Below are 25,961 nucleotides of genomic sequence, written 5' to 3' on the forward strand. Positions count from 1 at the left end.
ATTTTAAAGTACAGACTTTCATTATAGTATTTACAATTTTTAATCCAGTCGGGAATCTATACCAAAAGATTAATGTAAAATAAAAAATGCTTTAAACCCAAAGTATCTTTTTTGTGTGTGTGAGAGACAGAGAGAAACAGAGAGAGGGACAGACAGGGACGGACAGACTGGCTGAAAGGGAGAGAGCAGAGAAGCATCCATTCTTCATTGGGGCTCCTCAGTTGTTCACTGGTTGCTTTTTCATATGTGCCCTGACTGGGGGCTCCAGCAGAGCCAGTGACCCCTTGCTCGAGCCAGTGGCCTGGTCGTTTCCAACCTGGGTCCCAGCCTCCAAGGCTGACACTTCATCCACTGTGCCACCACCTGCTCAGCCCAAAGGATCTTTTATAGTTTATAATTTCCAACTGCAGAAGGTGTCCACTAAGTATATTTTGATATACCAATTAATATTATTCATGACCAATTTTTAATAATCTAAATAAATGGAAACTGTTACAAACAGCAATCATTTGTAATGAATGATCATATATGTTTGTAATTTTCAACGTTCTGCAGTAAACATACTATTTAACAGGATATAAGTATATATAAAGCAGTGTTTGAAAGTGAATAAAAATGCTCGGGAGAATAAACCAAGTGCTGACGATGACCTCTGGGCCAGGGTCGAGGTCTGCTTCCCCTTCCTGTTCATTCTTTTCTGTCTTTCCATCCTTTTGTGCATACATTTCAATACTGTTTGCCTACAAAAATGTGACTTTCAGGTAAGTGGAGCACCGAGCACACGCCAATGCCGACACCTACTTGGCCGCCTGGACGTCTGCACTGGACAGGTTTCCCTGGGCGACCGCTTTCACCTGGCTGTAGGCAGCCTTGATGACCTAGGGCAGAAATGAAGAGCAGGTCACCGCCGGTCAGTGCCAGAGGCCTCTGCAGCAAGCAAACGCCCCTCTGAGGCAAAAACACACGTCAAGATGGTAGAAAATACACTGCTCACAAACACTAGGGGATATTCTATCGCTTCACATTTATTCTGAAATATCCCCTAATGTTTGTGAGCAGTGTAGCAGACCATCCATCTGGAGGTATCAAGTCACTATGTGCCTGACCAATGGTGGCACAACGTAGAATGCGCTGACCTGAAGCACTGAGGTTGCTGGTTCGAGGCCCCGGGCCTGCCGGTCAAGGCACATACAAGAAGCAATGACTGCGAGTTGGAGCTGATGCTTCCCCCTCCCCCCCCCTCCCCCAAATCAATGAATAAAATCTGAAGAAAAAACCAACAGGTTACTATGTGTTCCATCAAGCAGCTGCGCGTACAGCCAGAGGACCCGGCAGCGAAGCCTCTCCCAGCGTAAGTGGCAGGGATGGCGGCAGGGCTGAGGAAAGCCAACGCCGTCTAACGGCCGACCACGACGGCGCACTCTGGTTTCCTCAGCCTCCGTCCCGCCACTCACACCGCCGTCCCTCGCTGCTCAGACGAGGAGCAGTGACCCACACGGCCAGGTTAGAGCCTGTCTGCACGCAGGATCCAGTTCCAGTGACGTGAGTGGGGAGTGGGGACCTGGAACTATTTTTGTTGAACAAGTAAATTAACACACTGCCTCCTGGTTTTCACCCCAATCTCGGCACCACTGTGAGCGTGCTCCCCAGTGTTTCCCAATCCCTTCAGTTCTAGGACCTTCACCTCCCTCCATGTCAGCCACCCCAGACCTGGCTGTGACCGGGGCTGCCCCCCCCAAGTCTAAGACCCGGCCCAGGTCTCAGATCACATGTCCTATTTCCCACTCTGTCAAGCCCGCCAGCTGCCGCAGTCTCGGTCTCGATCTGTGAGGTCGTCCGGCTTCCCGTCTCAGGCGAGCCAAGACCCCGGAACGCACCCTCCCTCGTTCTCGCCAGTGTCCCCAAGCCCCTCTGAGCCGCCCGCTCTGCAGGAGCCACCCCTGGGCTCGCCCCGCCCACTCTGCAGGACCCCCCCTGGGCTCGGCCCCGCCCACTCTGCAGGACACCCCCCCCCGCCCCCCCCCCCCGCCCACTCTGCAGGACCCCCCCCCTGGGCTCGGCCCCGCCCGCTCTGCAGGACCCCCCCTGGGCTCGGCCCCGCCCACTCTGCAGGACCCCCCCTGGGCTCGGCCCCGCCCACTCTGCAGGACCCCCCCCCCCCGGGCTCGGCCCCGCCCACTCTGCAGGACCCCCCCTGGGCTCGGCCCCGCCCGCTCTGCAGGACACCCCCCCCCCCGCCCACTCTGCAGGACCCCCCCCCCCCCCCGGCTCGGCCCCGCCCGCTCTGCAGGACCCCCCCCCCCCCCCCCCCCCCCCCGCCCTGGGCTCGGCCCCGCCCGCTCTGCAGGACCCCCACCCCCCCCCTGGCTCGGCCCCGCCCCCGCCCGCTGCTCCCTCGCTCTCCTAGGCTAGCGAACACTGCGGAAGGGAGCTCAGACCTGCCTGTCTGCACTGTGACTTGGTGGTCACACCTCGAGGGGACGCCGCAGCGCTGCTGACCGCGCTCACCTGCCCGAAACCTCATCACTTCCTCCTGCTCCCAGACGCGCCCCCGCCTCCTGCCTCAGCAGGGGTGCCGCCCTCCTGTCCTGACACCCTCTTCTCCCACCTCGGCCTCCACGTCCAAGGCCAACACGCCCCCTTGTATCTTGGGCCCTGCTTGGTCCTGCTTTTCCAGACACGACCCACTTCCGGTGTCCCGTCTCCAGTGTCCGCTCAGTTCTCCACTCCTTCCACTAGTGACGCTGCTCTCAGTGAAGACCCGGCTGACACGACCACCCCACCCCGCCCCCTGCAGGTCAAGCTCCGTCTGTCTACACAAACCTTGCCTCTCTTCCCTCTCATTCATTCCTCAATACTATCAATTCTTGTTCAGTCCAACATTCTGGTGAACACTGATACCAGCGCCAATGATGTCCTCGTTTGCTCAAACTATCGGACCTCTCTGATGTGACTAAAAGGATGTTGATCCAGAGCAGATCAGAATGGTGTCAACCCCTTTCCTGGCCTCCACCTGTACCAGTTTCTCTCCTCCTCCCTGTTTTCTTGGCCGTCTTCCTGAGTCACCTGGTGGTCTCTCCCACAGAGCGCCTCAAAGCACCGGGTACAAGGAGCTTCCTCTCTCCTCGTCCTCCACTCCAGCCGTGACTGCAGCACAACCGGGACCCCGCGCTCCACCCTTCACCTCGCCTGAGCTCTCCACCCGGACGTCCCAGAGACAGCTCCGCGCCACTGCCCTCGACAGGCCCTCGACAGACCCGAGTGCTGGGAAGCGTTCCCCTCTCCCGGGAGTGTGGGCACACACGCGCCCGAGGCCTCCACAGCGGACACACCGGCCGTCACAGAGCTCGGACACATCACGGCATTCGAACATCGCACACTGAACTGCAAGCACGTCAACGGGGAAAAAACGTGTTCGAGCTGGTGATGTGCAACTTACATCTCCGGCAGCCGCAGCCTGCGAGATCGTGTAGATCCCGAAGAGTCCGGAGTCGGAGTAACTGGCGTGAAAAGCGGAAACCTGAAAGGAAAGGGAGCTGGACTGCAGGTCACTCCGCCCGGGAGAGCAGGGCAGTCCCCTCAGGCCGTCTGGACAAACACTGCAGCCTCAGACGACGTTTCCCGTCCCCCTGCGCCCCTGCAAGGGCTGACACCTTCGCTTGCAGGCGACCTCTGATGGCTGTAACTTATGTGAGTCTTTCCAAAACAAGCTGCTTACTTTCACCTTTTCAGAGTATTTTCTACCCTATTTTTTAACGCAGATGTGAACTCGTGAACACTATGATATGGATTGTGGGCTCCGGCACCAGACAAAGCTGCGTTCTCCCCTGATGTTGCCGACTTCCTCTTCACCAACTGAGCTATTTTTAGCACCTGACGCTGCTGCTCGGACCAATCAAGCCATCCTCAGTGTCCAGGGCTGATGCCTGACCAGCTGAGCCACTGGTTGGGAGGGGAAGAGGGAGACAGGGGGGACGGGGGAGGGGAGGGGGAGAACAGATGGCTGCTTCTCGTGTGCCGTCTGGGAACCGAGCACAGGATGTCCGCTCACCGGCCGACAGTGGTTCCCACACTGTGCTCCCAGGAACCCTAAGGTTCTGTATAGAAGATACCAAGGGTTTCACTGTCAAATCAGCTTTCAAAAAATAAGAAAAAATTGTTTTTCAAAACTTTTTAAAGAAAGGAACGTTTTGTGGCACGTAGCTGGGAAACTGTGGATAAAAACTGAATAAAAAGGCTCCCGGCTATAGGGAGTGAAGACAAGCACTTAGTGTTAAACAGGCGTAAAAGGAGACTGATTTCCATTTCCATCGTCAAGGGCCGAACAGCCAGACCTCCTGTTGCGTACACTGACGGGTGCCGTGTGCTGTCATGGAACTGAGAACACGGACCCTACCCTGGAGTAAGACTTCCTGTCGCGTACACGGATGGTGCCGTGTGCTGTCATGGAACTGAGAACACGGACCCTGCTCTGGAGTAAGACTTCCTGTCGCGTACACTGACCATGCCGTGTGCTGTCATGGAACTGAGAACACGGAACTTTCTAACGGCACACGCTGACCGTCACATAAACACGCCGGCAGACAACGGTCACGCATTAGTAACACCTGCTGACATTTTACGTCCCTAGATCTGCGTGTCGTCATTTTGAAGCTTCAGCACCTTTCCTCACTGTCACAAGATGTCCTGTAGAGGAGCACAGACTGTGCTATCATCAAACGTCACCACTTTGGAACTTAATCTTAAGCTGAAGGAGCTTCCTGGTGTAACCCTGCACTTGATCAGAACAGAGAGCAGTGAGATTCAGGAAGGGGCCACAGAACAGGAGGGGAAAGAAAATCTAGGGAAAAAAGCTAATTAGAATCTAGGGGAAAATTTAATATTTAAAACTTTATTCTAAAGGGAACTAAAGTGTGGATCCTGACTTTTTAAGTTTTCTCTCTACAGGGGCTGGGAACAGCAGTTTACAGTAAGTTTCTGGCAGACCCACTGAAGTAGGAGAACCAGCCTGTGGTCTCTTCAACCTGGTAACGGTTTTGTGTTTGTCTTAAACTCTCAGAGCAGGCGGACGTCGGAGCGGACCCTGAGCTCTGCCCTGTGCACACCGAGCCTCTGGGGACACCAGGAGAGCTCTCTGCGGCTCAGACTTACATCGAATGGCTGGTTAATCCCCTTGGCAACAGCCTGGCACAGAGCGCTGGTGGCCTGGCTGCCCCTCTTGACGTGGGGCCCGGCGCCGAGGACGTGCTGGAGAACGCTGAACGCATTGGCCTCCGCACTCCCTGCGGCCGCACTTTCTGCTACAAACGCAGCGTGGACCAGACTGTCTCCGTTCTGCTCTCGGATTTCACCTGTGGCCACGTGGGCGGGGGAAGAGAGGGGCGGGTCACCACCAGTCTTGTCTTCAGTGCTCTGGACCACACTGCGTGCACCCGCGAGACCCAGCATTACCGAGGCCCGGTGCTCTCTCCCCCCGCCCCCCCCCCCACGTGTAACAGACAGCACCCCTGCGAGCTAGCTCCTTCCCTCCAGGCGGAGGCTGCGTGGCATCAGCAATCAGGCCTGTCCTCTCCGACGCACTGGGGGACATCAGGCCTGTCCTCTCCGATGCACTGGGGGACATCAGGCCTGTCCTCTCTGAGGCACTGAGGGACATCAGGCCTGTCCTCTCCGATGCACTGGGGGACATCAGGCCTGTCCTCTCTGAGGCACTGAGGGACATCAGGCCTGTCCTCTCTGAGGCACTGGGGGACATCAGGCCTGTCCTCTCTGACACACTGGGGGACATCAGGCCTGTCCTCTCTGACACACTGGGGGACATCAGGCCTGTCCTCTCTGAGGCACTGGGGGACATCAGGCCTGTCCTCTCTGAGGCACTGGGGGACATCAGGCCTGTCCTCTCTGATGCACTGGGGGACATCAGGCCTGTCCTCTCCGAGGCACCAGGGGAGGGGAGCTCCTGGGAGGGCTGAGCTGCCGCAGGACAGAGCGCTCACCTCCACGGTACCGGGCCTTCGCGCCGGCCAAGCCCAGCCCGCCTCTCATGTTCAGGAACCGCTCAGCAACTTGCTTCAGAACAGGATGACTCACACCTATTCCAGCAGAAAGAAAACAAGCTGGACTTAGAACTTCTAGAACACAACTGTCAATCATCTACTATTTTAAAAATTATACAATTTAAATATTACAGAAATAAACAGTAAACAAGAGTCCCTCCCCCTCCACCTCTCACTTAATAAAAAGATTAAAAAAAATAATTCCATTATATAAATATGCCATCATTTATTTAATCAATCCCTCTTTTACGGGCATTCAGGTTTCCAGTAATTGGCTATTAATATAATAATTCACTGTATATCAAAGGACACTTTTTTTTTTTTTTTTTTTACAGGGACAGAGAGAGAGTCAGAGAGAGAGGGATAGATAGGGACAGACAGGCAGGAACAGAGAGAGATGAGAAGCATCAATCATCAATTTTTCGTTATGACATCTTAGTTCATTGATTGCTTTCTCATATGTGCCTTGACCGTGGGCCTTCAGCAGACCGAGTGACCCTTTGCTCAAGCCAGTGACCTTGGGTCCAAGCTGGTGAGCTTTTATCAAACCAGATGAGCCTGCACTCAAGCTGGAGACCTCGGGGTCTCGAACCTGGGTCCTCGGCATCCCAGTCCAACACTCTATCCACTGTGCCACCGCCTAGTCAGGCTATCAAAGGACACTTTTTAGAGTAAAAAGACAACTCACAGAATGGGAAAAAATTTGCAAATCATGTATCTGATAAGGTTTTAGTATCCATAATATATAAAAGGAGTCTTATAATTCAATAATAAAAGTAAACCCGTATCAAAAATGGAAAAGGACTTGAATAGACATTTCTGCAAAGAAGATACACAAATGGCCAAAAAGCACAAAGAAAAGGTCAACAGCATCAGTCATGAGGGAACCAGAACCCAAAACCACACCCGTCTGGAGGGCCGGGATCAACACAGCAGAAAACACGCCTCGCTGAGGACGTGGGGAAATCGGCACGCTGTGCGCTGCGGGCTCAGCTTCTCAGGGAAAGCAGCCGCCAGTCCTTCAGACGGTCAGAGCGCTGCCATGTGTCCTGGCAAGTCTACTCCCTGGCACCCCCCCCAAACAGTCCAGTTCTTCAGACGGTCGGAGAGCTGCCGTGTGTCCTGGCAGGTCTACTCCCTGGCACCCCCCCCCCCCCAAACAGTCCAGTTCCTCAGATGGTCAGAGCGCTGCCGTGTGTCCCGGCAAGTCTACTCCCTGGCACCCCCCCCAAACAGTCCAGTTCCTCAGACGGTCGGAGAGAGCTGCCGTGTGTCCTGGCAGGTCTACTCCCTGGCACCCCCCCCAAACAGTCCAGTTCCTCAGACGGTCAGAGCGCTGCCGTGTGTCCTGGCAGGTCTACTCCCTGGCACACCCCCCAAACAGTCCAGTTCTTCAGACGGTCAGAGAGAGCTGCCGTGTGTCCCGGCAAGTCTACTCCCTGGCACCCCCCCCAAACAGTCCAGTTCTTCAGACGGTCAGAGAGCTGCCGTGTGTCCTGGCAGGTCTACTCCCTGGCACCCCCCCCAAACAGTCCAGTTCCTCAGACGGTCAGAGAGCTGCCGTGTGTCCTGGCAGGTCTACTCCCTGGCATGCCCCCCAAACAGTGAACAACAGGTATTCCAAGCTAGCAAACAATTATAGACAAATGTTTACATTCGCAACAGCTACAAGGCGGAAACCACCCCCCTGTGAATGAATAACGTGGTCGTGGACACTTTTCAGCCAGCAGAGGGAACACTGGCTTCTGCTACTATATAGAGACCTTGCAACAGTATGCCACGTGAAAGAAGCCTGGGGCAAAAGGTCACATTAGCACATGGTGCCATTCATGTGAAACGTCCACAAGAGTCAACTCTGTATTGACAGAAAGTAGACCAGCGGTTGCCAGAGGCAGGGAGGCGGCACGGGAGTGACTGACTGCCGGTGAGTATGGGTTTCTTTTCTCTTCTCTCTCTTTTTAAGAAAGGGCTTCTGTTGGGGATGATGAAAATGCTCTGAAATTCCACAGTAGGAATAGTTGCACAATTCTGACTGTCCAGTTTAAAAAGGTGAATTTTATGGCATATGAATTATTATACATCAAGTAAGCTATTATTTAGAAAACAAGTGAATCAAAAAACAATACTGCAAATGATAGTCTTATGCAACTATTTTGTAAACGTGACTGAGTGTTTCTGCAGCATAAACTCTTAAGAGTAAAACTGCTAGTCTAAGAGCACAAACATTTAGAATTTTCACATACTCAAAGAGGCTCCCAAAAATGTTCTATCAGTTTACAGTCCCACCAACAATTTCTGAGTGCCACTGATTCCATACTGAGCATAATACCAGGTAGTGGCAACCTTTTAATTTTCTGCCAACCTCAGAGATAAAATGTTCTCAATTACTGAGGCTGACACCTCTTCCAGTGACAGCTGAACACACACACACATTTCCCCCAGACTGCTTGTTCGACCCTTTGTCTATTTTTTTTTTTTTTTTCATTTTTCTGAAGCTGGAAACAGGGAGAGACAGTCAGACAGACTCCCGCATGCGCCCGACCGGGATCCACCCGGCACGCCCACCAGGGGCGACGCTCTGCCCACCAGGGGGCGATGCTCTGCCCATCCTGGGCGTCGCCATGTTGCGACCAGAGCCACTCTAGCGCCTGAGGCAGAGGCCACAGAGCCATCCCCAGCGCCTGGGCCATCTTTGCTCCAATGGAGCCTTGGCTGCGGGAGGGGAAGAGAGAGACAGAGAGGAAAGCGCAGCGGAGGGGTGGAGAAGCAAATGGGCGCTTCTCCTGTGTGCCCTGGCCGGGAATCGAACCCGGGTCCTCCGCATGCTAGGCCGACGCTCTACCACTGAGCCAACCGGCCAGGGCCCTTTGTCTATTTTTAAGTACAGTTAAATTGTACTTGTTTTTAAAAAGGCACCTGTAAAAGCACTTTGCCTAGAGAAATCTGCCCTTTATCACAGGTTTTGCAAATACTGTAATGAATTAAAACTAGAAGTTTACAGTCAAGTGTTGGATTCTGCTTTCCAAGGGAAAAGAAACACCAGCAATTAAAATCTCACGATGCTGCCTTGTGAGACACGAACGGAGGACTGAGTCGTGAAATCTTGTTCAATCCTGTGTTCGCCTGATTCCAGACTCCTCTTACAGAAGCGAACTGACGTGCAGGCAGTTCCCAACTTACCAAGTCCGATCAACGCCATTCTCGCACTTGTGAAATGGTTCTGAACATAGTGGTGTAACTGAGGAAGTTAAAGACACGTATTAGGTTATACTCGTATAAACATGTAAAAGTGGTAGAAACGTACAACTGCCGCTCACCAGAAAAACACTCCCGTAACAGCTGCTATGACGAACGGTCAAGTACTACCCAGATTTTATTTTAAAACTAGGGCTTAAAATAGCTACACCTTAATGTGGTGCTGGTTACTTGACTGTGATTATCAGGAAAACTACTGAACTGTGGGCTGTGACTAGGCAAACTGCATGTTATGTGAATGACATCTCAATAAAGCTGTCACTGAAAAAAAAGAAAAAGGAATAAAAAAGTGAATGAAAAATTAGAGCACACCCTGGCTTGACCTTGAAAAAAAGGAGCGCAGTCGATCATTTTTATGACACTGAGATTGAAGCAGCACACAGGCTTCTCCGTCACTGTGCAGCAGCACTGGAGCACAGCTAACCTTCTGCAGTGGTGCTAACACAACTCCCTCACTGTACGTCTCACACCCACCTTGCCATGAGGTACCTACCTGTCTACACCTGGTGGTGAAAAAATGATCGGAGAAGCTTAAAAAACAAAAACACGCTGGCACTGTCTCCCCACCCAACCCCCTTCCTAGGCTCCCTGTACGAACTGATCAATTAGTACAGCTCAATTGGAATCGTGGTCCTTTATTTAAAACTACCACCCCGCCCCGTGACCTGACAATTAGTAAGACTTGAGAATCACTGGTGCACACTGGGATTATTTTAGACCTAACATACAAGACTTGGACCTAACACATGCTCTCAACAGGAGCACTGCTGCTCAAGGGAATGAAAACTGGTCCTCAGGGTAAGAAAAAAAACCCTACCCTTTTACATAGGGTACAACTAGACACAGCCACACAGTCAGTGTATCTGTGGTGGTAAATATTCCTTGTGGGTGTGGGTAGAAGAAATTGGCAGCAAGGCTCCTTGGGAATGGGTCAGAATGTTGAGACTAACCAGGCTAGACTGAACTTTTAATCACGTTATCAAATTTTTGTGCCCTACAAATACGGAGTCACCTTGAATATCCATACTTTTTTTTTTCTGAAGTTTTTCTATTGAATGCTAGCATTATTCAAAGCACTGTAGCACTGATTTCTTGAGAATTTCCTTTAGCTTAGGGACATGTTTTAAAAATGCTAATAATTTGAGATAATCTTGATTAACATCTTGGTATTTATATAGGATACACATACTTTATTATTATTTGTTTATTAAAGTATAGTTGCGATACAACACACACCTGTTTTTAAAAAACAGGAGCCTCTGGTGTGAAGTATTTATAAATTGCTTTTTCTTCACTTGACAACACAGTGAAACTTTTCCACATCAATTAATAATTTGAAGAGTCGAATAGTGTTTCATTCTACAGATATGTAATGTTATTTAATTATCGATATTTCCACAACGTTGGGTATTTAACTTGTTCCTGATTTCTCACAACTATAAACGAGGCCACAACAGAGGAACGCTCCGCTCTGGGCAGTGCTGCTGCCTCAGTAACGATCTCCACAAAGGCGACACCTTCAGTCACGACTGTGACCCTCAAACACTTTAATACTGTTATCAGGACACATGCACACAGAAGAGTCTAGAAAACAGCAAGCCTACATATCCCCTCTGGGTGCCTGCAGGCATCTGAGATGTGTATTTTTGCTCATTTTGCTTGTCCGTATATTCTGAATTTTCTGTGATGGACGTGGCCCTTTCATGCTAACAACTTATGGAGAGTGCTGGGCCCAGAGCCGATGGGGCAGCCGAGTGCCCCGCCCAGCCTGCCAGCACAGCCCAAGCGCACGCGAGTGGTACCTCGTCGTACCTCGTCGGACGTCACCTTCCCGACCCTGTAGTCAGGACAGTACAGGGAATTGGCCAGCGCGTTGCGGTAAGCCGCGGCATGCAGGTTTTCAATGATACCTGTGAAACAAGCAAATGAGCAGTTATGAAACGCAATTTAAATAAAGACAGCAACACTGTCAGAACTTAGAGAGCAGCTGGACGTACAGCTTCGGTCATCATGGGGCAGATGCGGACCTGGGCCGAGTCTTACGGAATGAGCAGGCGTTTGCCCCGTGCGTGATCTGGGACTGGCATCTCAGAGAGGACGGAGACAAAGGCGTACAAGTGTGACAATTTGGGTCACACGGGAAGCGCAGCTGAGGGGGAGAGGGCAGAGCAGGAAACAAGGGGCCAGGTCACGTGAGTCAGCACGTAAGCCGAGTCCCAGTCTGGGCCTTGTCCCAGAGAACCAGAACCCTGCAGGGATTCTCACTGGATTTCCGTGTCAGGGTCACCGTCACAGCAACGTGAGACAGGTTGAGGGGACCCTGCAAGCTGACACCCACCAGCGGACTCCACAGCTGACCAGGCCGGAAGGACGAGGGCCGGAGCCTCGTTGCTACGAGTGGGGAAGCTGCTGCTCTGGACACAGAAGTCATTTTTTTCTAAATTTCACCTTCTATCAATTTCTTTGGTAGAGTCCAGAGTAACAAAGACTGTGCTCCTTTGTGACAAAGCCTCACCATGAAATAACACTACCTAACGGGAACCAAGCACTCACTGTGCTGCAGACACCTGACAGGGACCCTCTCTCGACAGGCCTGCCTCTGCCTCTCTGTGCTCGACTCTTGTCAGGCAGACCTGCCGCAACCCCAGACTTGTCACGACGGCTCTGACCTAGGTGTCTTGTGGGGCTCAGGGGTGCATCTTCCAGACCCCTCGAGTCCCATGCTCCAAAGAGAGTGTCCTGTGGGGGCTCAGGGGTGCATCTTCCAGACCCCCCGAGTCCCATGCTCCGGAGGGAGTGTCTTGTGGGGGCTCAGGGGTGCATCTTCCAGACCCCCCGAGTCCCATGCTCCGGAGGGAGTGTCCTGTGGGGCTCAGGGGTGCATCTTCCAGGCCCCCCGAGGTCCATGCTCCGGAGGGAGAGTCTTGTGGGGCTCAGGGGTGCATCTTCCAGGCCCCCCGAGGTCCATGCTCCGGAGGGAGAGTCTTGTGGGGCTCAGGGGTGCATCTTCCAGGCCCCCCGAGGTCCATGCTCCGGAGGGAGAGTCTTGTGGGGCTCAGGGGTGCATCTTCCAGGCCCCCCGAGGTCCATGCTCCGGAGGGAGAGTCTTGTGGGGCTCAGGGGTGCATCTTCCAGGCCCCCCGAGGTCCATGCTCCGGAGGGAGAGTCTTGTGGGGCTCAGGGGTGCATCTTCCAGGCCCCCCGAGGTCCATGCTCCGGAGGGAGAGTCTTGTGGGGCTCAGGGGTGCATCTTCCAGGCGCCCCGAGTCCCATGCTCTGGAGGGAGTGTCCTGTGGGGCTCAGGGGTGTATCTTCCAGGCGCCCCGAGGTCCATGCTCCAGAGGGAGTGTCCTGTGGGGCTCAGGGGTGTATCTTCCAGACCCCCCGAGTCCCATGCTCCGGAGGGAGTGTCCTGTGGGGCTCAGGGGTGCATCTTCCAGACCCCCCGAGGTCCATGCTCCGGAGGGAGAGTCTTGTGGGGCTCAGGGGTGCATCTTCCAGGCCCCCCGAGGTCCATGTTCTGGAGGGATTGTCCTGTGGGGCTCAGGGGTGCATTTCCAGACCCCCCGAGTCCCATGTTCTGGAGGGAGAGTCTTGTGGGGCTCAGGGGTGCATCTTCCAGACCCCCCGAGTCCCATGCTCTGGAGGGAGAGTCTTGTGGGGGCTCAGGGGTGTATCTTCCAGACCCCCCGAGGTCCATGTTCTGGAGGGAGTGTCTTGTGGGGCTCAGGGGTGCATCTTCCAGACCCCCCGAGTCCCATGCTCCGGAGGGAGTGTCTTGTGGGGGCTCAGGGGTGCATTTCCAGACCCCCCGAGGTCCATGCTCCGGAGGGAGTGTCCTGTGGGGCTCAGGGGTGCATTTCCAGACCCCCCGAGTCCCATGCTCCGGAGGGAGTGTCTTGTGGGGCTCAGGGGTGCATCTTCCAGACCCACCGAGTCCCATGCTCTGGAGGGAGAGTCTTGTGGGGGCTCAGGGGTGCATCTTCCAGGCCCCCCGAGGTCCATGTTCCGGAGGGAGTGTCCTGTGGGGCTCAGGGGTGCATTTCCAGACCCCCCGAGTCCCATGTTCTGGAGGGAGAGTCTTGTGGGGCTCAGGGGTGCATCTTCCAGACCCCCCGAGTCCCATGCTCTGGAGGGAGAGTCTTGTGGGGCTCAGGGGTGCATCTTCCAGACCCCCCGAGTCCCATGCTCTGGAGGGAGTGTCCTGTGGGGGCTCAGGGGTGCATCTTCCAGACCCCCCGAGTCCCATGCTCCGGAGGGAGTGTCCTGTGGGGCTCAGGGGTGCATCTTCCAGACCCCCCGAGTCCCATGCTCTGGAGGGAGAGTCTTGTGGGGCCGTGTGGCTCCTCTGGTAGCTCAGTCTGGAACGCTGCAGCCCGTCCAGGCGGGGCTCGTCCTCGGCTGGCTCTCAGGACAGCCGTGGTCACACTGTGGGCGGTTGTGCAGCCTGTCCCTGAGGTGGAGCTGTCCCCAGCAGGGTCTGGTGCCTGTCAGAACCCCCCGTGGCCTGGGCCACCTGGGTGGCTGGTCGCGTCATGCTCTGGTGTGGGCTGAAGCCCACTCTGGTTGTGTTGGTTCTGGTCCATTTGGGTGGGGTTCTGGTGCAGGTTGATGCTGGACCCCCTGTGTTAAGTGGCCCTGGGCTACCTGACTGGAGCTCCCTGCTATTTGCTGTTTGTAGCTGTCCCTACTGGGCCTGGGAGTGGTGGGAGGGGCCCAGCTGTGCAGGAGGGTCAGTCTCCTCCTGCTCAGAGCTGGTGGCAGAGCAGTAACAGGTTCGAGGCTCCCTGAGGTCCACCTCCACCTGTGGGCTGCCTGTTACCCTCTGACCTTGCCTGGTCTTCCCCCAGAGCCTTCTGAAGAAAGAATGCAGAGTGGGCCCAGGCTTCCCGCAGCCCAGAGAGCCTTCCACAGGCCACGAGCTCAGTAGGGTGGGACGGCCGGGGTGGGGAGGACCGTTTTCCTTTAAAAAAAGTGAGTGGGTCTTCTGTGGCAGGCCTGCCCTGTGAGCGAAGCCCACCCCGCCCGAGCCCCTCAGCAGGTCGTCTGCGTAGACCTGAGCGGTTTACCCGACATCTGCTCCCGCCACAAGCAGTGTGTTTCCAAGAGTTCGTGGAGCTTGTTTACAGACTGTTTGGCTAGTTGTGTTTGTCAAGATTATATAGTCAAACATTATGTGAATACAAAACATGAATACAAAAAAGGTATTATTTTTAAAAAGTTAAGTAAGTTGCTTTGGAAAACCCAACAGAGGTGGGTTAGCCCAACAGTAACAGTAGAATACTGTAACAGTAAATGGTAACGTCAGTAGCACCAACGAACTGCTGCTGCGTTTGTTTGGTGGAAACAAAACAAACAATCAAACAAAAACACGGGAGGGGACGGAACACCTGTCCCGGGTTCCACAATCAAAGAGGAAAAAGGAGTCACCAAGTGAATGTTTAGAAACAAAAGAACGAACTGGACAGATTTTTGGAAAAGGCATTTTCAAACCCAAGTAGAAAACAACAACAGCCCTGGCCGGTTGGCTCAGCGGTAGAGCGTCGGCCTAGCGTGCGGAGGACCCGGGTTCGATTCCCGGCCAGGGCACATAGGAGAAGCGCCCATTTGCTTCTCCACCCCTCCACCGCGCTTTCCTCTCTGTCTCTCTCTTCCCCTCCTGCAGCCAAGGCTCCATTGGAGCAAAGATGGCCCGGGCGCTGGGGATGGCTCTGGTCGCAACATGGCGACGCCCAGGATGGGCAGATTATCGCCCCCTGGTGGGCAGAGCGTAGCCCCTGGTGGGCGTGCCGGGTGGATCCCGGTCGGGCGCATGCGGGAGTCTGTCTGACTGTCTCTCCCCGTTTCCAGCTTCAGAAAAATGAAAAAAAAAAAAAAAAAAAAAAAAAAAAAAAAAAGAAAACAACAACAACAGTGTTTCCTTCCTGTAAAGTGATCTTCCCAAAAACCCGCTATCTCAGCCGCCCTGGGTGTAGTCGGAAAACGCACTCACGAGCCTGCGGACTCTGAAAAGCTACCGCTTTGTCCACCCTCAGCTGAGACTGCAGGGCGGCCACCTCCCAGCGACGGAACTCCGGGGCCGTGGTCACGTTGAGCAGGAACTCCATTAGAATCTCGCTGCAGAGACACCGAGGCACAAATGAGGAGCCGAAAATTCAAAACCAACACCCACTCTGTGTAACTGCAACACCTCCACGGTCACCGTGAGGCCTTGTGGTAAGCGCCGTGTTTCCAGGACGCGGCAAATCACCAGTCGAAACCCACGTTGGGGGTCCTGGTGCCACAGGCAGAACTGAGCAGCACAGAGCTTCTCTAAGAGCAGCTGTGTCAGGCCGCCCACGCCCCAGGCCCGCCCACGCCCCAGGCCCGCCCACGCCCCAGGCCCGCCCACGCCCCAGGCCCGCCCACGCAGGTACTCACATGTCATCCCTCAGGCCCTCCACAGTGTAGGCCATGTTTTCCCTGGTTGAAGTCACACTGTCAATAAATCACAGCGAATGATACAAATCAGTTTTCCTTTAAAAACAACAACAAACTTATTTATTGATTTGAGAGAAAGAGGGAGACCGGGGGACAGGGGGAGAGAGGGAGGGAGAGAGAGAGAGAAAGAGAGAGAGAGAGACAGACAGACAGACACATCAATCTGTTCCTGTATGTGCCCTGATCGGGGATTGAACCTACAATCTCTGCACATCAGAACAGTGCTCTAACCAACCGTGCTATCCCTCTAGGACAGAAGTTCTCCTTTTATATTTGTTAAATTAACCAGTCCCTTGGGAAAAAAATAATGTAACAAATACACATATTCATCAAAATTTAAAAATATTAAAAAAACTTAAGTTGTGTAACTAAAATGAATGTAATATTCTGCGTCAACTATAATTGAGAAATAAAAAATATTGGATAGATATATGTGTGTGTAGATATACATACTATACATACGTACATATATACATACACACACATTTTTTTTTTTGAGAGACGCAGCAGGGAGAGACAGGAACACCGAGCTGCTACAGTCCACGCCCTGATCAGGGAATCAAACTTGGCAACCTCCACAATCTGGGATGATGCTACAACCAACCAAAAACCTGGCCTGGGCTTAATTTTTATTGATTTTTAGAGACAGAGAGGAGGGAGAAGGGAAGCATGTGTTGTTCCACTCAGTTGTGCATTTATATTTTAGTTGCTTCCCATGTGTGCTTCTGACCAGGGATCAAACTCACAGTCTTGTTTCAGAAGGACCCTCTTAACCGACTGAGCTCACTAGCCAAGGCTAAAAAGATTCTTTTAGCAAGAAAATGGCAAACGTCCCCGGCCGGACAGCTCAGCTGGTTAGAGGGCTGTGCGGAAGTGCAGAGTTGTCTGGTCAGGGCACATTAGGAAAAGATCCATGTTCCTGTCTCCCCCCCCCGTACCCCCCCAAAATCAATAAAATAAACATTAAAAGATGAAAAAAGAAAACAGCAAATAACGTGAAAAAAGAAATCCTGACACATCACACGCGGATGAACCTTGAAGACATTGTGCTAAGTGAAGGAAGTCTGTCACAAAAGAACAGACATCATACGATTCCACTAACACGAGCCCCCAGGGCAGCCAGAATCAGAGAGACACACACAGGAGCAGGGCTGCGGGGCGGTGTGTGTGTGTGTGTGTGTGTGTGCGCGCGCGCGCGCGCCACAACTTAAAAAAAAAGACAACTGAAGTTGAGGATCTCTTTGTACCATTCCCAGGCAAATTCCCTCTCTCCCACTCTAGAGAAAAACATACTCATTGGCATTACATACCGTTATTTTGTTTTAAAAAATTATACATGCCTGAGACCTTAAAAACATCTTTTTTTTTTTTTTTTTTTTTAATATTTTATTTATTTATTCATTTTAGAGAGGGGGGGAAGGAGCAGGAAGCATCAACTTCCATATGTGCCTTGACCAGGCAAGCCCAGGGTTTTGAACTGGCGACCTTAGTGTTTCCAGGTTGACACTTTATCCTCTGCGCCACCAGAGGTCAGGCTAAAAACATCTTGATGCCCCTTTGCCCACAACACCTCGTGTTTGTCTGCAAGTCAGTGTGCAGATCCAGCCCCTCCCTAGCTGCTCCGTGGCAGTCCCAGCAGCTACTGTATCACTTCATCTACACCCCACAGAGAGGCGCTGAGACTGCTTCCGGGCTCTGCAGACACCTCGGTGCGTGTGGATGAGAACCGTCAGGTCGTAGGACCTGCTCACTTTCAGCATTACCAGATGCTCCTGGATGCTCTGCTAAGGGCTGTGTGTGAACTTGCACTGCCACCAGCAGCTCCAGAGTCCAGCTCCCCCGCACTGACCGCTCCAGAGTCCAGCTCACCCGCACTGACCGCTCCAGAGTCCAGCTCCCCCACACTGACCTCTCCAGAGTCCAGCTCCCCCCACTGACCGCTCCAGAGTCCAGCTCCCCCGCACTGACCGCTCCAGAGTCCAGCTCCCCCGCACTGACCGCTCCAGAGTCCAGCTCCCCCGCACTGACCGCTCCAGAGTCCAGCCCCCCGCACTGACCGCTCCAGAGTCCAGCTCCCCCGCACTGACCGCTCCAGAGTCCAGCCCCCCGCACTGACCGCTCCAGAGTCCAGCTCCCCCGCACTGACTGCTCCAGAGTCCAGCTCGAGTCCAGCTCCCCCGCACTGACCGCTCCAGAGTCCAGCCCCCCGCACTGACCACTAGAGTCCAGCTCCCCCGCACTGACCGCTCCAGAGTCCAGCCCCCCGCACTGACCGCTCCAGAGTCCAGCCCCCCGCACTGACCGCTCCAGAGTCCAGCTCCCCCGCACTGACCGTTCCAGAGTCCAGCTCCCCCCCACTGACCACTCCAGAGTCCAGCCCCCCGCACTGACCGCTCGAGTCCAGTCCCCCGCACTGACCGCTCCAGAGTCCAGCCCCCCGCACTGACCGCTCCAGAGTCCAGCTCCCCGCACTGACCGCTCCAGAGTCCAGCCCCCCGCACTGACCGCTCCAGAGTCCAGCCCCCCCGCACTGACTGCTCCAGAGTCCAGCTCCCCCGCACTGACCGCTCCAGAGTCCAGCTCCCCCGCACTGACCGCTCCAGAGTCCAGTCCCCCGCACTGACCGCTCCAGAGTCCAGCTCCCCCGCACTGACCGCTCGAGTCCAGCTCTAGAGTCCAGCTCCCCCGCACTGACCGCTCCAGACAGAAAAGCTCGGACGGGTGTGCAACGTCCACCTCCTCTCTGTTCTTTTCCTAATTTGTAATTCTTTCTTTTCCCAAAGAATCCTCTCCATATTATGTATGTTGCAAATGTCTACTCCTAGATAATGAAATTTTTACTTCAGAGCATAAAGATGTTTTACATCATGATGTAGTCGAATACATCTGTCTCTCTTCTTGTACCTTCTATAAGAAGTCCTTAACCGCCTAGAAAAGTCCCCTTACGATAGAATGTTAGCTGGTGTTTTCACTATTTATTTTCTGTGACTTATTTTTAACAAACCTTAATTTACCACCAACTGCTTCAATTCCACGGGTTATCTTGAAAGATGACGCTCCTTTTGTAGTCTGAAAAGAGAAAGAGTAATTGTTTCCTAAGTAGTTTTAATGCTGTTTCCCAAACAGCACAATATGTCATAATCTAGTACCTGTCATTAGATTCAAAGGGACTTTACCTGAAAAGGGGATCCTTTTTATTAAGAATTATAAAACAAAGTTCCCCCAAAAACACAAGTATAGATTTTTACAGTAAGTACATTTAGGCAAAAATTCCATTATCGAATACAAGCTTACTGGATTCATCAGTCTGTTCTGAAAGAGATTTGCATAAGAGAAAGGATAATTTTCTCTCCATTTTTGGCATTTTCTTTTTAAAAACAATTTTTTACTGATTTTTATGCTCTAGCAAGGACATTCAGACGGACACTAATCTAAAGGTTCTCTGTGGTTTCTTCATGTTACAATTAGGGGACCACACAGGCTTGAATAGTGTCCCCCAGACTCATAGTGTCCTCAGAACCTGTGACTGGAACCTCACTTGAAAAGTCTTTTCAAACGCATTTAAAACGAGGCCACACTGGGTCAGTGAGCCCTAAACCTCGCAGGAACAGAATAGGCGAGTAGGAGAAAAGTTTGGACAGAGACGTGGAGGAAAGGCCGAGGGACAAGAGGCAGAGACTGGAGAGAAGCAGCTGCCGGCCAGGACCACCAAGGCCCGCGCCCCCCACCAGGACCCCGGAGGCCAGGAGAAACTCTCCCCAGAGCCACAAGGGAGCAGGCTGTACTGACACCCACCCTGGGTGTGACGGCTAGCCCCTAGGACTCGGAGAGAATCAACTGAGCCAGTTTAAGCCATTCAGTCTGCAGTAATGTTACTAATCACTAGCAAACCAACACAGGGACAGGCCTTGAGCTTTTCTTTTCTGTACGACCAAGCGCATTTCTAAGCGCACGGAGGCGGTGGTCCACTCACCAGACTGGACGCCAGGCGCAGCACATGCGAGGTTCCTAAGTTGTTGCAGTCCTCGTGCCGACTGCCTGCTTTAATGAACAGGCCGATTCTTGATGTTGGGGCATAGTTTTCCAGAGAAGCAATAACCAAGCCATTCGGTAATTTGGTAAACTGTGTTCAAGGTCAAGCAGAGACGTGATTAGTGTCTTTCTACCGCCGAGGCGCTGAGGCGTGCGTAAGGGCGGGAGCGGCCAGCGGGACTTACCTCCAGGTCCTGAGGGTGCAGAGGGGCTCCTGGGGGCGCGGCTGTGCCTTTCACTTTGGGAGCAACTTTGAGGGAATAAAACCTCTAAACACAGACACACACACACAAAAAGACAGGTTACACACATTTGTCAGAAAATAAAAGTGTACTGCAACCCAGCGAGCCCGAGTCAGAGCTGGCGTTCAGTGGTACAAGAGCTTCATGAGAAGACTTAGCTGATAAACTGATTATGGACCTATTAACCCACCATTCTACCCACGCCTCTCTTCAACCTTTACTTACTTGATTTGTAGAGCCTGAAAGAGCACCGAGATTCTATGTGTTCATTTTTTTTCTCTAGTCTTTTTATTTTTATTTTTTGATTAATTTTAATGGGGTGACATTGATAAATCAGGGTACACATGTTCAGAGAAAACATCTCTAGGTTATTTTGACATTTGATTATGCTGCATTCCCATCACAAAGTCCAATTGTCTTCTGTCACCTTCTAACTGGTTTTCTTTGTGACCCTCCCCTCTCCCAACCCCCTCCCTCTCCTTCCCCCCACACCCTTGTCCATGTCTCTGAGTCTCATTTTTATGTCCCATCTATGTACAGAATCATATAGTTCTTAGTTTTTTCTGATTTACTTATTTCGCTCCGTACAATGTTATCAAGGTCCATCCATGTTGTTGTAAATGATCCGATGTCATCATTTCTTATGGCTGAGTAGTATTCCATAGTATATATGTACCAAAGCTTTTTAATCCACTCATCCACTGATGGACACTTGGGCTGTTTCCAGATCTTTGCTATTGTGAACAATGCTGCCATAAACATGGGGGTGCATTTCTTCTTTTCAAACAGTGCTATAGTGTTCTTGGGATATATATTCCTAAAAGTGGGATAGCTGGGTCAAAAGGCAGTTCGATTTTCAGTTTTTTGAGGAATCTCCATACTGTTTTCCACAGTGGCTGCACCAGTCTGCATTCCCACCAGCAATGCAGGAGGGTTCCCTTTTCTCCACATCCTCGCCAGCACTTATTCTGTGTTGTTTTGTTGATGAGCGCCATTCTGACTGGTGTGAGGTGATATCTCATTGTGGTTTTAATTTGCATTTCTCTAATGATTAGTGATGTTGAACATTTTTTTCATCTGCCTATTGGCCATCTGTACGTCCTCTTTGGAGAAGTGTATATTCATTTCTTTTGCCCATTTTTGAATTGGATTGTTTGTCTTCCTGGTATTAAGTTTTTACAAGTTCTTTATAAATTTTGGTTATTAACCCCTTATCAGACGTATTGTCAAATATATTCTCCCATTGTGTAGTTTGTCTCTTATTCTGTTCTTATTGTCTTTAGCTGTGCAGAAGCTTTTTAGTTTGATAAAGTCCCATTTGTTTATCCTGTCTTTTATTTCACTTGCCCGTGGAGACAAATCAGTAAATATATTGCTGCAAGAGATGTCAGAGAGCTTACTGCCTGTTTTCTTCTAAGATGCTTACGGTTTTACAGCTTACATTTAAGTGTTTTATCCATTTTGAGTTTATTTTTGTGAATGGTGTAAGTTGGTGGTCTAGTTTCATATTTTTGCAGGTAGCTGTCCAATTTTCCCAACACCATTTGTTGAAGAGGCTGTCTTTACTCCAGTGTATGTTCTTACCTCCTTTGTCAAATATCAGTTGTCCATAGAGCTGTGGGTTTATTTCTGGGATCTCAGTTCTGTTCCATTGATCTATATGCCTGTTCTTATGCCAGTACCAGGCTGTTTTGAGTACAATGGCCTTGTAGTATGACTTGATATCCAGAAGTGTGATACCTCCCACTTTATTCTTCCTTTTCAAGATTGCTGGGGCTATTTGTGTCCTCTTTTGGTTCCATATAAATTTTTGGAATATGTGTTCTATATCTTTGAAGTAAGTCATTGGTATTTTAATCAGTATTGCATTGAATTTATAAATTGCTTTGGGTAATATAGACATTTTAATGATGTTTATTCTTCCTAACCATGAGCAGTCTATGCTTCCACTTGTATCTTCCCTGATTTCTTTTATCAATGTTTTATAATTTTCTGAGTATGTGTTCACTTTTACCACATAAAGAATTCCTCATTTTCTTCTGCCTTTTAGCTGTCTCATTAAAGCTTCAACTGGCTCCTTCCAGCTCTAAGGCTCTGAGTGTGAAAAAGTGTGAAATGAAATGATCACACCTACACTCTACTGACGTCAGCATTACGCTTCCCTTACCTGCCCAAAGAGTCTCAGAGTTTTAGTCTATTTTCCTATTTAAACGACAACCTTTTAAATCATTTTAGTAAGTTTTAAAAAAAGACAAAGCAGCCTGACCAGGTGGTGGCACAGTTGACAGGAGCACCGACCTGGGACTCTGGGGAACGCATTCAAAACCCCGAGGTCACCAGCTTGAGCGTGGGACCACAGACATGACCGCATGGTCGCTGGCTTGAGCAAGGGGTCCCTGGCTCGGCTGGAGCCCCCCGGGGCAAGGCGCATATGAGAAAGCAATCTACGAACAACTAAGATGCCACAATTATGAGTTGATGCTTCTCATCTCTCTCCCTTCCTGTTTTTCTGTCCCTCTCTCTCTCTCTAAAAAAAAAAAAAAAAAGACAAAGTATATTAATGAAAACTTTTTTTTTTAAGTGAGAGGAGAGATAGACAGACTCCCACATGTGCCCTGACAGGCAACCCCTATCACGGGCCAATGCTTGAATCAAATGAGGTATTTTCAGTGCCTGAGGCTAACTCTCAGACCAACTGAGCCACTGGCTGCGAGAGGGGAAGAGAGAGAGAAGGGGGAGAGGGAGAGGAAGAGAAGCAGATGGTCATTTCTCTTAAATGTTAAATAATGACTCCTTTTTTTGGGGGGGGCAAATGATATACAATGACAGAATTTGTTTAGATTACTCCTTTTACAAAGTTTCTAGTGGATATGCATTTAAGAGTAAATAAAACTTGCTACTGCTGAGGTGAAATGATGAAATCTGGGGGACCGTGGGCACTCTACTGCGCCTTCAGCAGCAGTGCACTGGCTGGGTCCTAGTTTCATTTGCTCTGAGTACTTTTTAATACAGATTACAATTAGCTTTGCTTTAACATCAAATTTGTTTGTCGAGTATGGTATAGTTTTAGCCCTACTTGTAATTTTGACTTTTGCTTTCTCAAAAATTAAAATTCAAGACCCGTGGGCATGGCAGTTCAAACACGAATAATATATAGTTCTACTGCTAAGTGAGATGTAGGGACCTTCTCCTCAAATGCGCCTGCACAGTGACACCGTTATCATGTGCTTCCCATAATCTGTGCCACTCAAACCAGTTATTAGTTCTTTTCATACCTGTGTTCATTTTTCTCTGAAATGTTCTAATTAAAAACATTAATAATAACTTTGAAGTCTGCTGCAATTTGTTTACATTGGTACTCTCCAACTATTCTCTTTGATTTTTTCCCCCTACTGGAAGGTGAGCCTGGACGGAATGGAGACTGTGAGGTCTCTCGCCAGTCTAACATGCTGTCCCTAAAAGGTTAGTAACTGCTTTGTCTAGGCGTGCCAGGAAGGGTAACACAATTGCAGGTTACCTTACCGGCATTTGTATAAGCCACAGCATTTAAACATGAAGCGCAGGAAACTCCCGTGCCTGGCCTTCTGCACCTCCCTCCAGCAGGTAGTAAACACGCGGGTGCTGCTGGCATCCTGGGTGGGACGTGGGAAAGTTTTTGCTATATGTGTGTGTGTGTGTGTGTGTGTGGGCAGCGGCTATCTTTGTGTCCTGCAGGGTGTCAGCCACCCCTGACCTCTAGATGCCCCAGCACTTCTCCTGCATCAGGCTGTTACAAACCACAAAATGCTTCCAGATAGTGCCAACTATTCCCTGGGGAGCACACTGAGCCAGGCCGGGCTATTAAAGATATCTAATCTAATCTAGTCTCTATCTATCTATCTATCTATCTATCTATCTGATCTATCTATATCATCTATCTACTTGTTTGTATCTATCGATCTAAAATCTACCTATCTTATGTATGTATGTATGTATGTATGTATGTATGTATGTATCTATCTATCTATCTATCTATCTATCTATCTATCTATCTTCATTAAGTGAGAGGCGGGAGGCAGGGAGACAGGGAGACTGACTCCTGCAGGCAGCCCAACCTGGACCCACAGGGCAAGCCCAGTAGGGGCGATGTTCTGCCTCAGCACCGGGGGCCAACTTGCTCGAACCATTAAAGCCACGGCTGCGGGAGCAGGAGAGAGAGAGAGAAGGGGGAGGGGAGGCTCCTGTGTGTCCTGACCGGGAATTGAACCTGAACCCGGGACTTCCACACGCGGGGCAGCCGCTCTACCGCTGAGCCAACCAGCCAGGGCCTCCACCGAACTTTTAATTTTTACGGAGACAGAGGGAGTCAGAGAGAGGGATAGACAGGAAATGAGAGAGATGAGAAGCATCAATCATCAGTTTTTCGTTGCGACACCTTAGTTCATTGATTGCTTTCTCATATGTGCCTTGACCGCGGGCCTTCAACAGACTGAGTAACCCCTTGCTCGAGCCAGCGACCTTGGGTCCAAGCTGGTCAGCTTGCTCAAACCAGGTGAGCCCGCGCTCAAGCTGGCGACCTCGGGGTCTCGAACCTGCGTCCTCCGCATCCCAGTCCGACGCTCTATCCACTGCGCCACCGCCTGGTCAGACCAGCCGAACTTTTAAACAGCGTTCGCCCTCCGCCCTGGAGACCCAGCGCCGCCCGGGGACACGACGGTGCCGCCCGGGTCTTCCCCAAGTGACAGCGGCCTCCCCTGGCGCGGAGGCGGCGGCTCCAAGGACACGGAGAGACGCGCGGTCACCACGTCCCGGGGCGACGGCAGCGGTGACCTTCAGCGGGGCCGCGCCCGCTCGCTTCCCCTCCGCGCTCTCCGTCCCCGGGCCTCCCGGCAGCGGGGCCCCGCTGCTCCCCGCACCGGCCCGGCCCACCGCGCCCGCGCTGCCCGCAGGGTCCAGCTGAATGAAGGGCAGCCCGGAGTCCGAGGCCCGGGCCCGCACACCGGGCACCCCCGGTTCGCCTCCCCTTGCTGACGAGCGGCCCCCAGACCCTCCCCACGCCCGCCGGCTGCGCTCACCGAGAGGGACCCCGCGCGGCCGAGCAGCTTCATGGCTCCCGCTGACCCCGAAGCACGGTCACGGCCGGCTGACCGGAGGGCAAGATGGCGGCGCGGGCGAGATTTTCCCAGCAGCCCCCGCGGCGCGCCGGCCTCTCTACCCGCCCTCTCTACTGCTCCCGCTCTACTGCTCCGGAGGCCACGGCCGCCCGGCTCAGCGCCCGCGGTGCGCCTGCGGGAGACGGCGCCTCACTAAGAAACTGTGACCCCGCTGCCTCATTCAGCGCCAGCTTTCCGCCTCCTTCTGGCGCCACGTCCGCGCTGCGGAGCGCTCCATGCAGCTTCCGTGCCGGCGGGAGCCGTGGAGAAGAAAAGCTAGTTTTGTAGGAGTTTAAAGTGGTTTAAATATGGCCCTGGCCGGTTGGCTCAGTGGTAGAGCGTCGGCCTGGCGTGCAGGAGTCCCGGGTTCGATTCCCGGCCAGGGCACACGGGAGAAGCGCCCATCTGCTTCTCCACCCCTCCCCCTCTCCTTCCTCTCTGTCTCTCTCTTCCCCTCCCGCAGCCAAGGCTCCACTGGAGCACAGTTGGCCCTGGTGCTGGGGATGGCTCCATGGCTGCCTCCTCAGGCTCTAAAAAGAGCTCAGTTGCTGAGCAACAGAAAAATGACCCAGAAGAGCGAAGCATCGCCCCCTGGTGGACATGCCGGGTGGATCCCTGTGGGGCCCTGCTTCTCACTAAAAAATCTCCCATTTGGTTGGCTGCTTTTTATTTTGTTCTTGTGTTTTGTTTTTTGCTGTGCAGAAGCTTTTTAGTTTGATATAGTCCCATTCTTTTATGGTTGTCTTGACTTCCCTTGCCTTTGG

At 52.0% G+C, this 25,961-nt stretch overlaps 1 protein-coding gene and 1 non-coding gene across 2 annotated transcripts in view; both read right to left on the reverse strand.

The window, feature by feature from the left end:
- LOC136403999 (cytochrome b-c1 complex subunit 2, mitochondrial) overlaps window positions 1-25,259 on the reverse strand; it is a 29,153-nt gene extending 3,894 nt beyond the window's left edge. The window contains exons 1-12 of the mRNA XM_066383451.1: window positions 25,120-25,259; window positions 20,009-20,092; window positions 19,765-19,914; window positions 18,796-18,860; window positions 15,732-15,788; window positions 15,304-15,428; window positions 11,124-11,221; window positions 9,237-9,294; window positions 5,997-6,092; window positions 5,152-5,351; window positions 3,440-3,520; window positions 802-878 (exon numbers count right to left, since the gene is read on the reverse strand). Coding sequence (XP_066239548.1) covers window positions 802-878; window positions 3,440-3,520; window positions 5,152-5,351; window positions 5,997-6,092; window positions 9,237-9,294; window positions 11,124-11,221; window positions 15,304-15,428; window positions 15,732-15,788; window positions 18,796-18,860; window positions 19,765-19,914; window positions 20,009-20,092; window positions 25,120-25,152 — 1,124 coding nt within the window. The 5' untranslated portion in view covers window positions 25,153-25,259. The remainder of the gene's footprint in view (window positions 1-801; window positions 879-3,439; window positions 3,521-5,151; window positions 5,352-5,996; window positions 6,093-9,236; window positions 9,295-11,123; window positions 11,222-15,303; window positions 15,429-15,731; window positions 15,789-18,795; window positions 18,861-19,764; window positions 19,915-20,008; window positions 20,093-25,119) is intronic.
- On the reverse strand, window positions 8,845-8,920 carry TRNAA-AGC (transfer RNA alanine (anticodon AGC)). The gene has a single exon. It is a non-coding gene; the product is annotated as a tRNA-Ala (tRNA).
- Window positions 25,260-25,961: the final 702 nt, after the last annotated feature.

The sequence above is a fragment of the Saccopteryx leptura genome, chromosome 4 (genome assembly GCF_036850995.1).
Source record: "Saccopteryx leptura isolate mSacLep1 chromosome 4, mSacLep1_pri_phased_curated, whole genome shotgun sequence".
NCBI classification, from domain to species: Eukaryota; Metazoa; Chordata; class Mammalia; order Chiroptera; family Emballonuridae; genus Saccopteryx; species Saccopteryx leptura.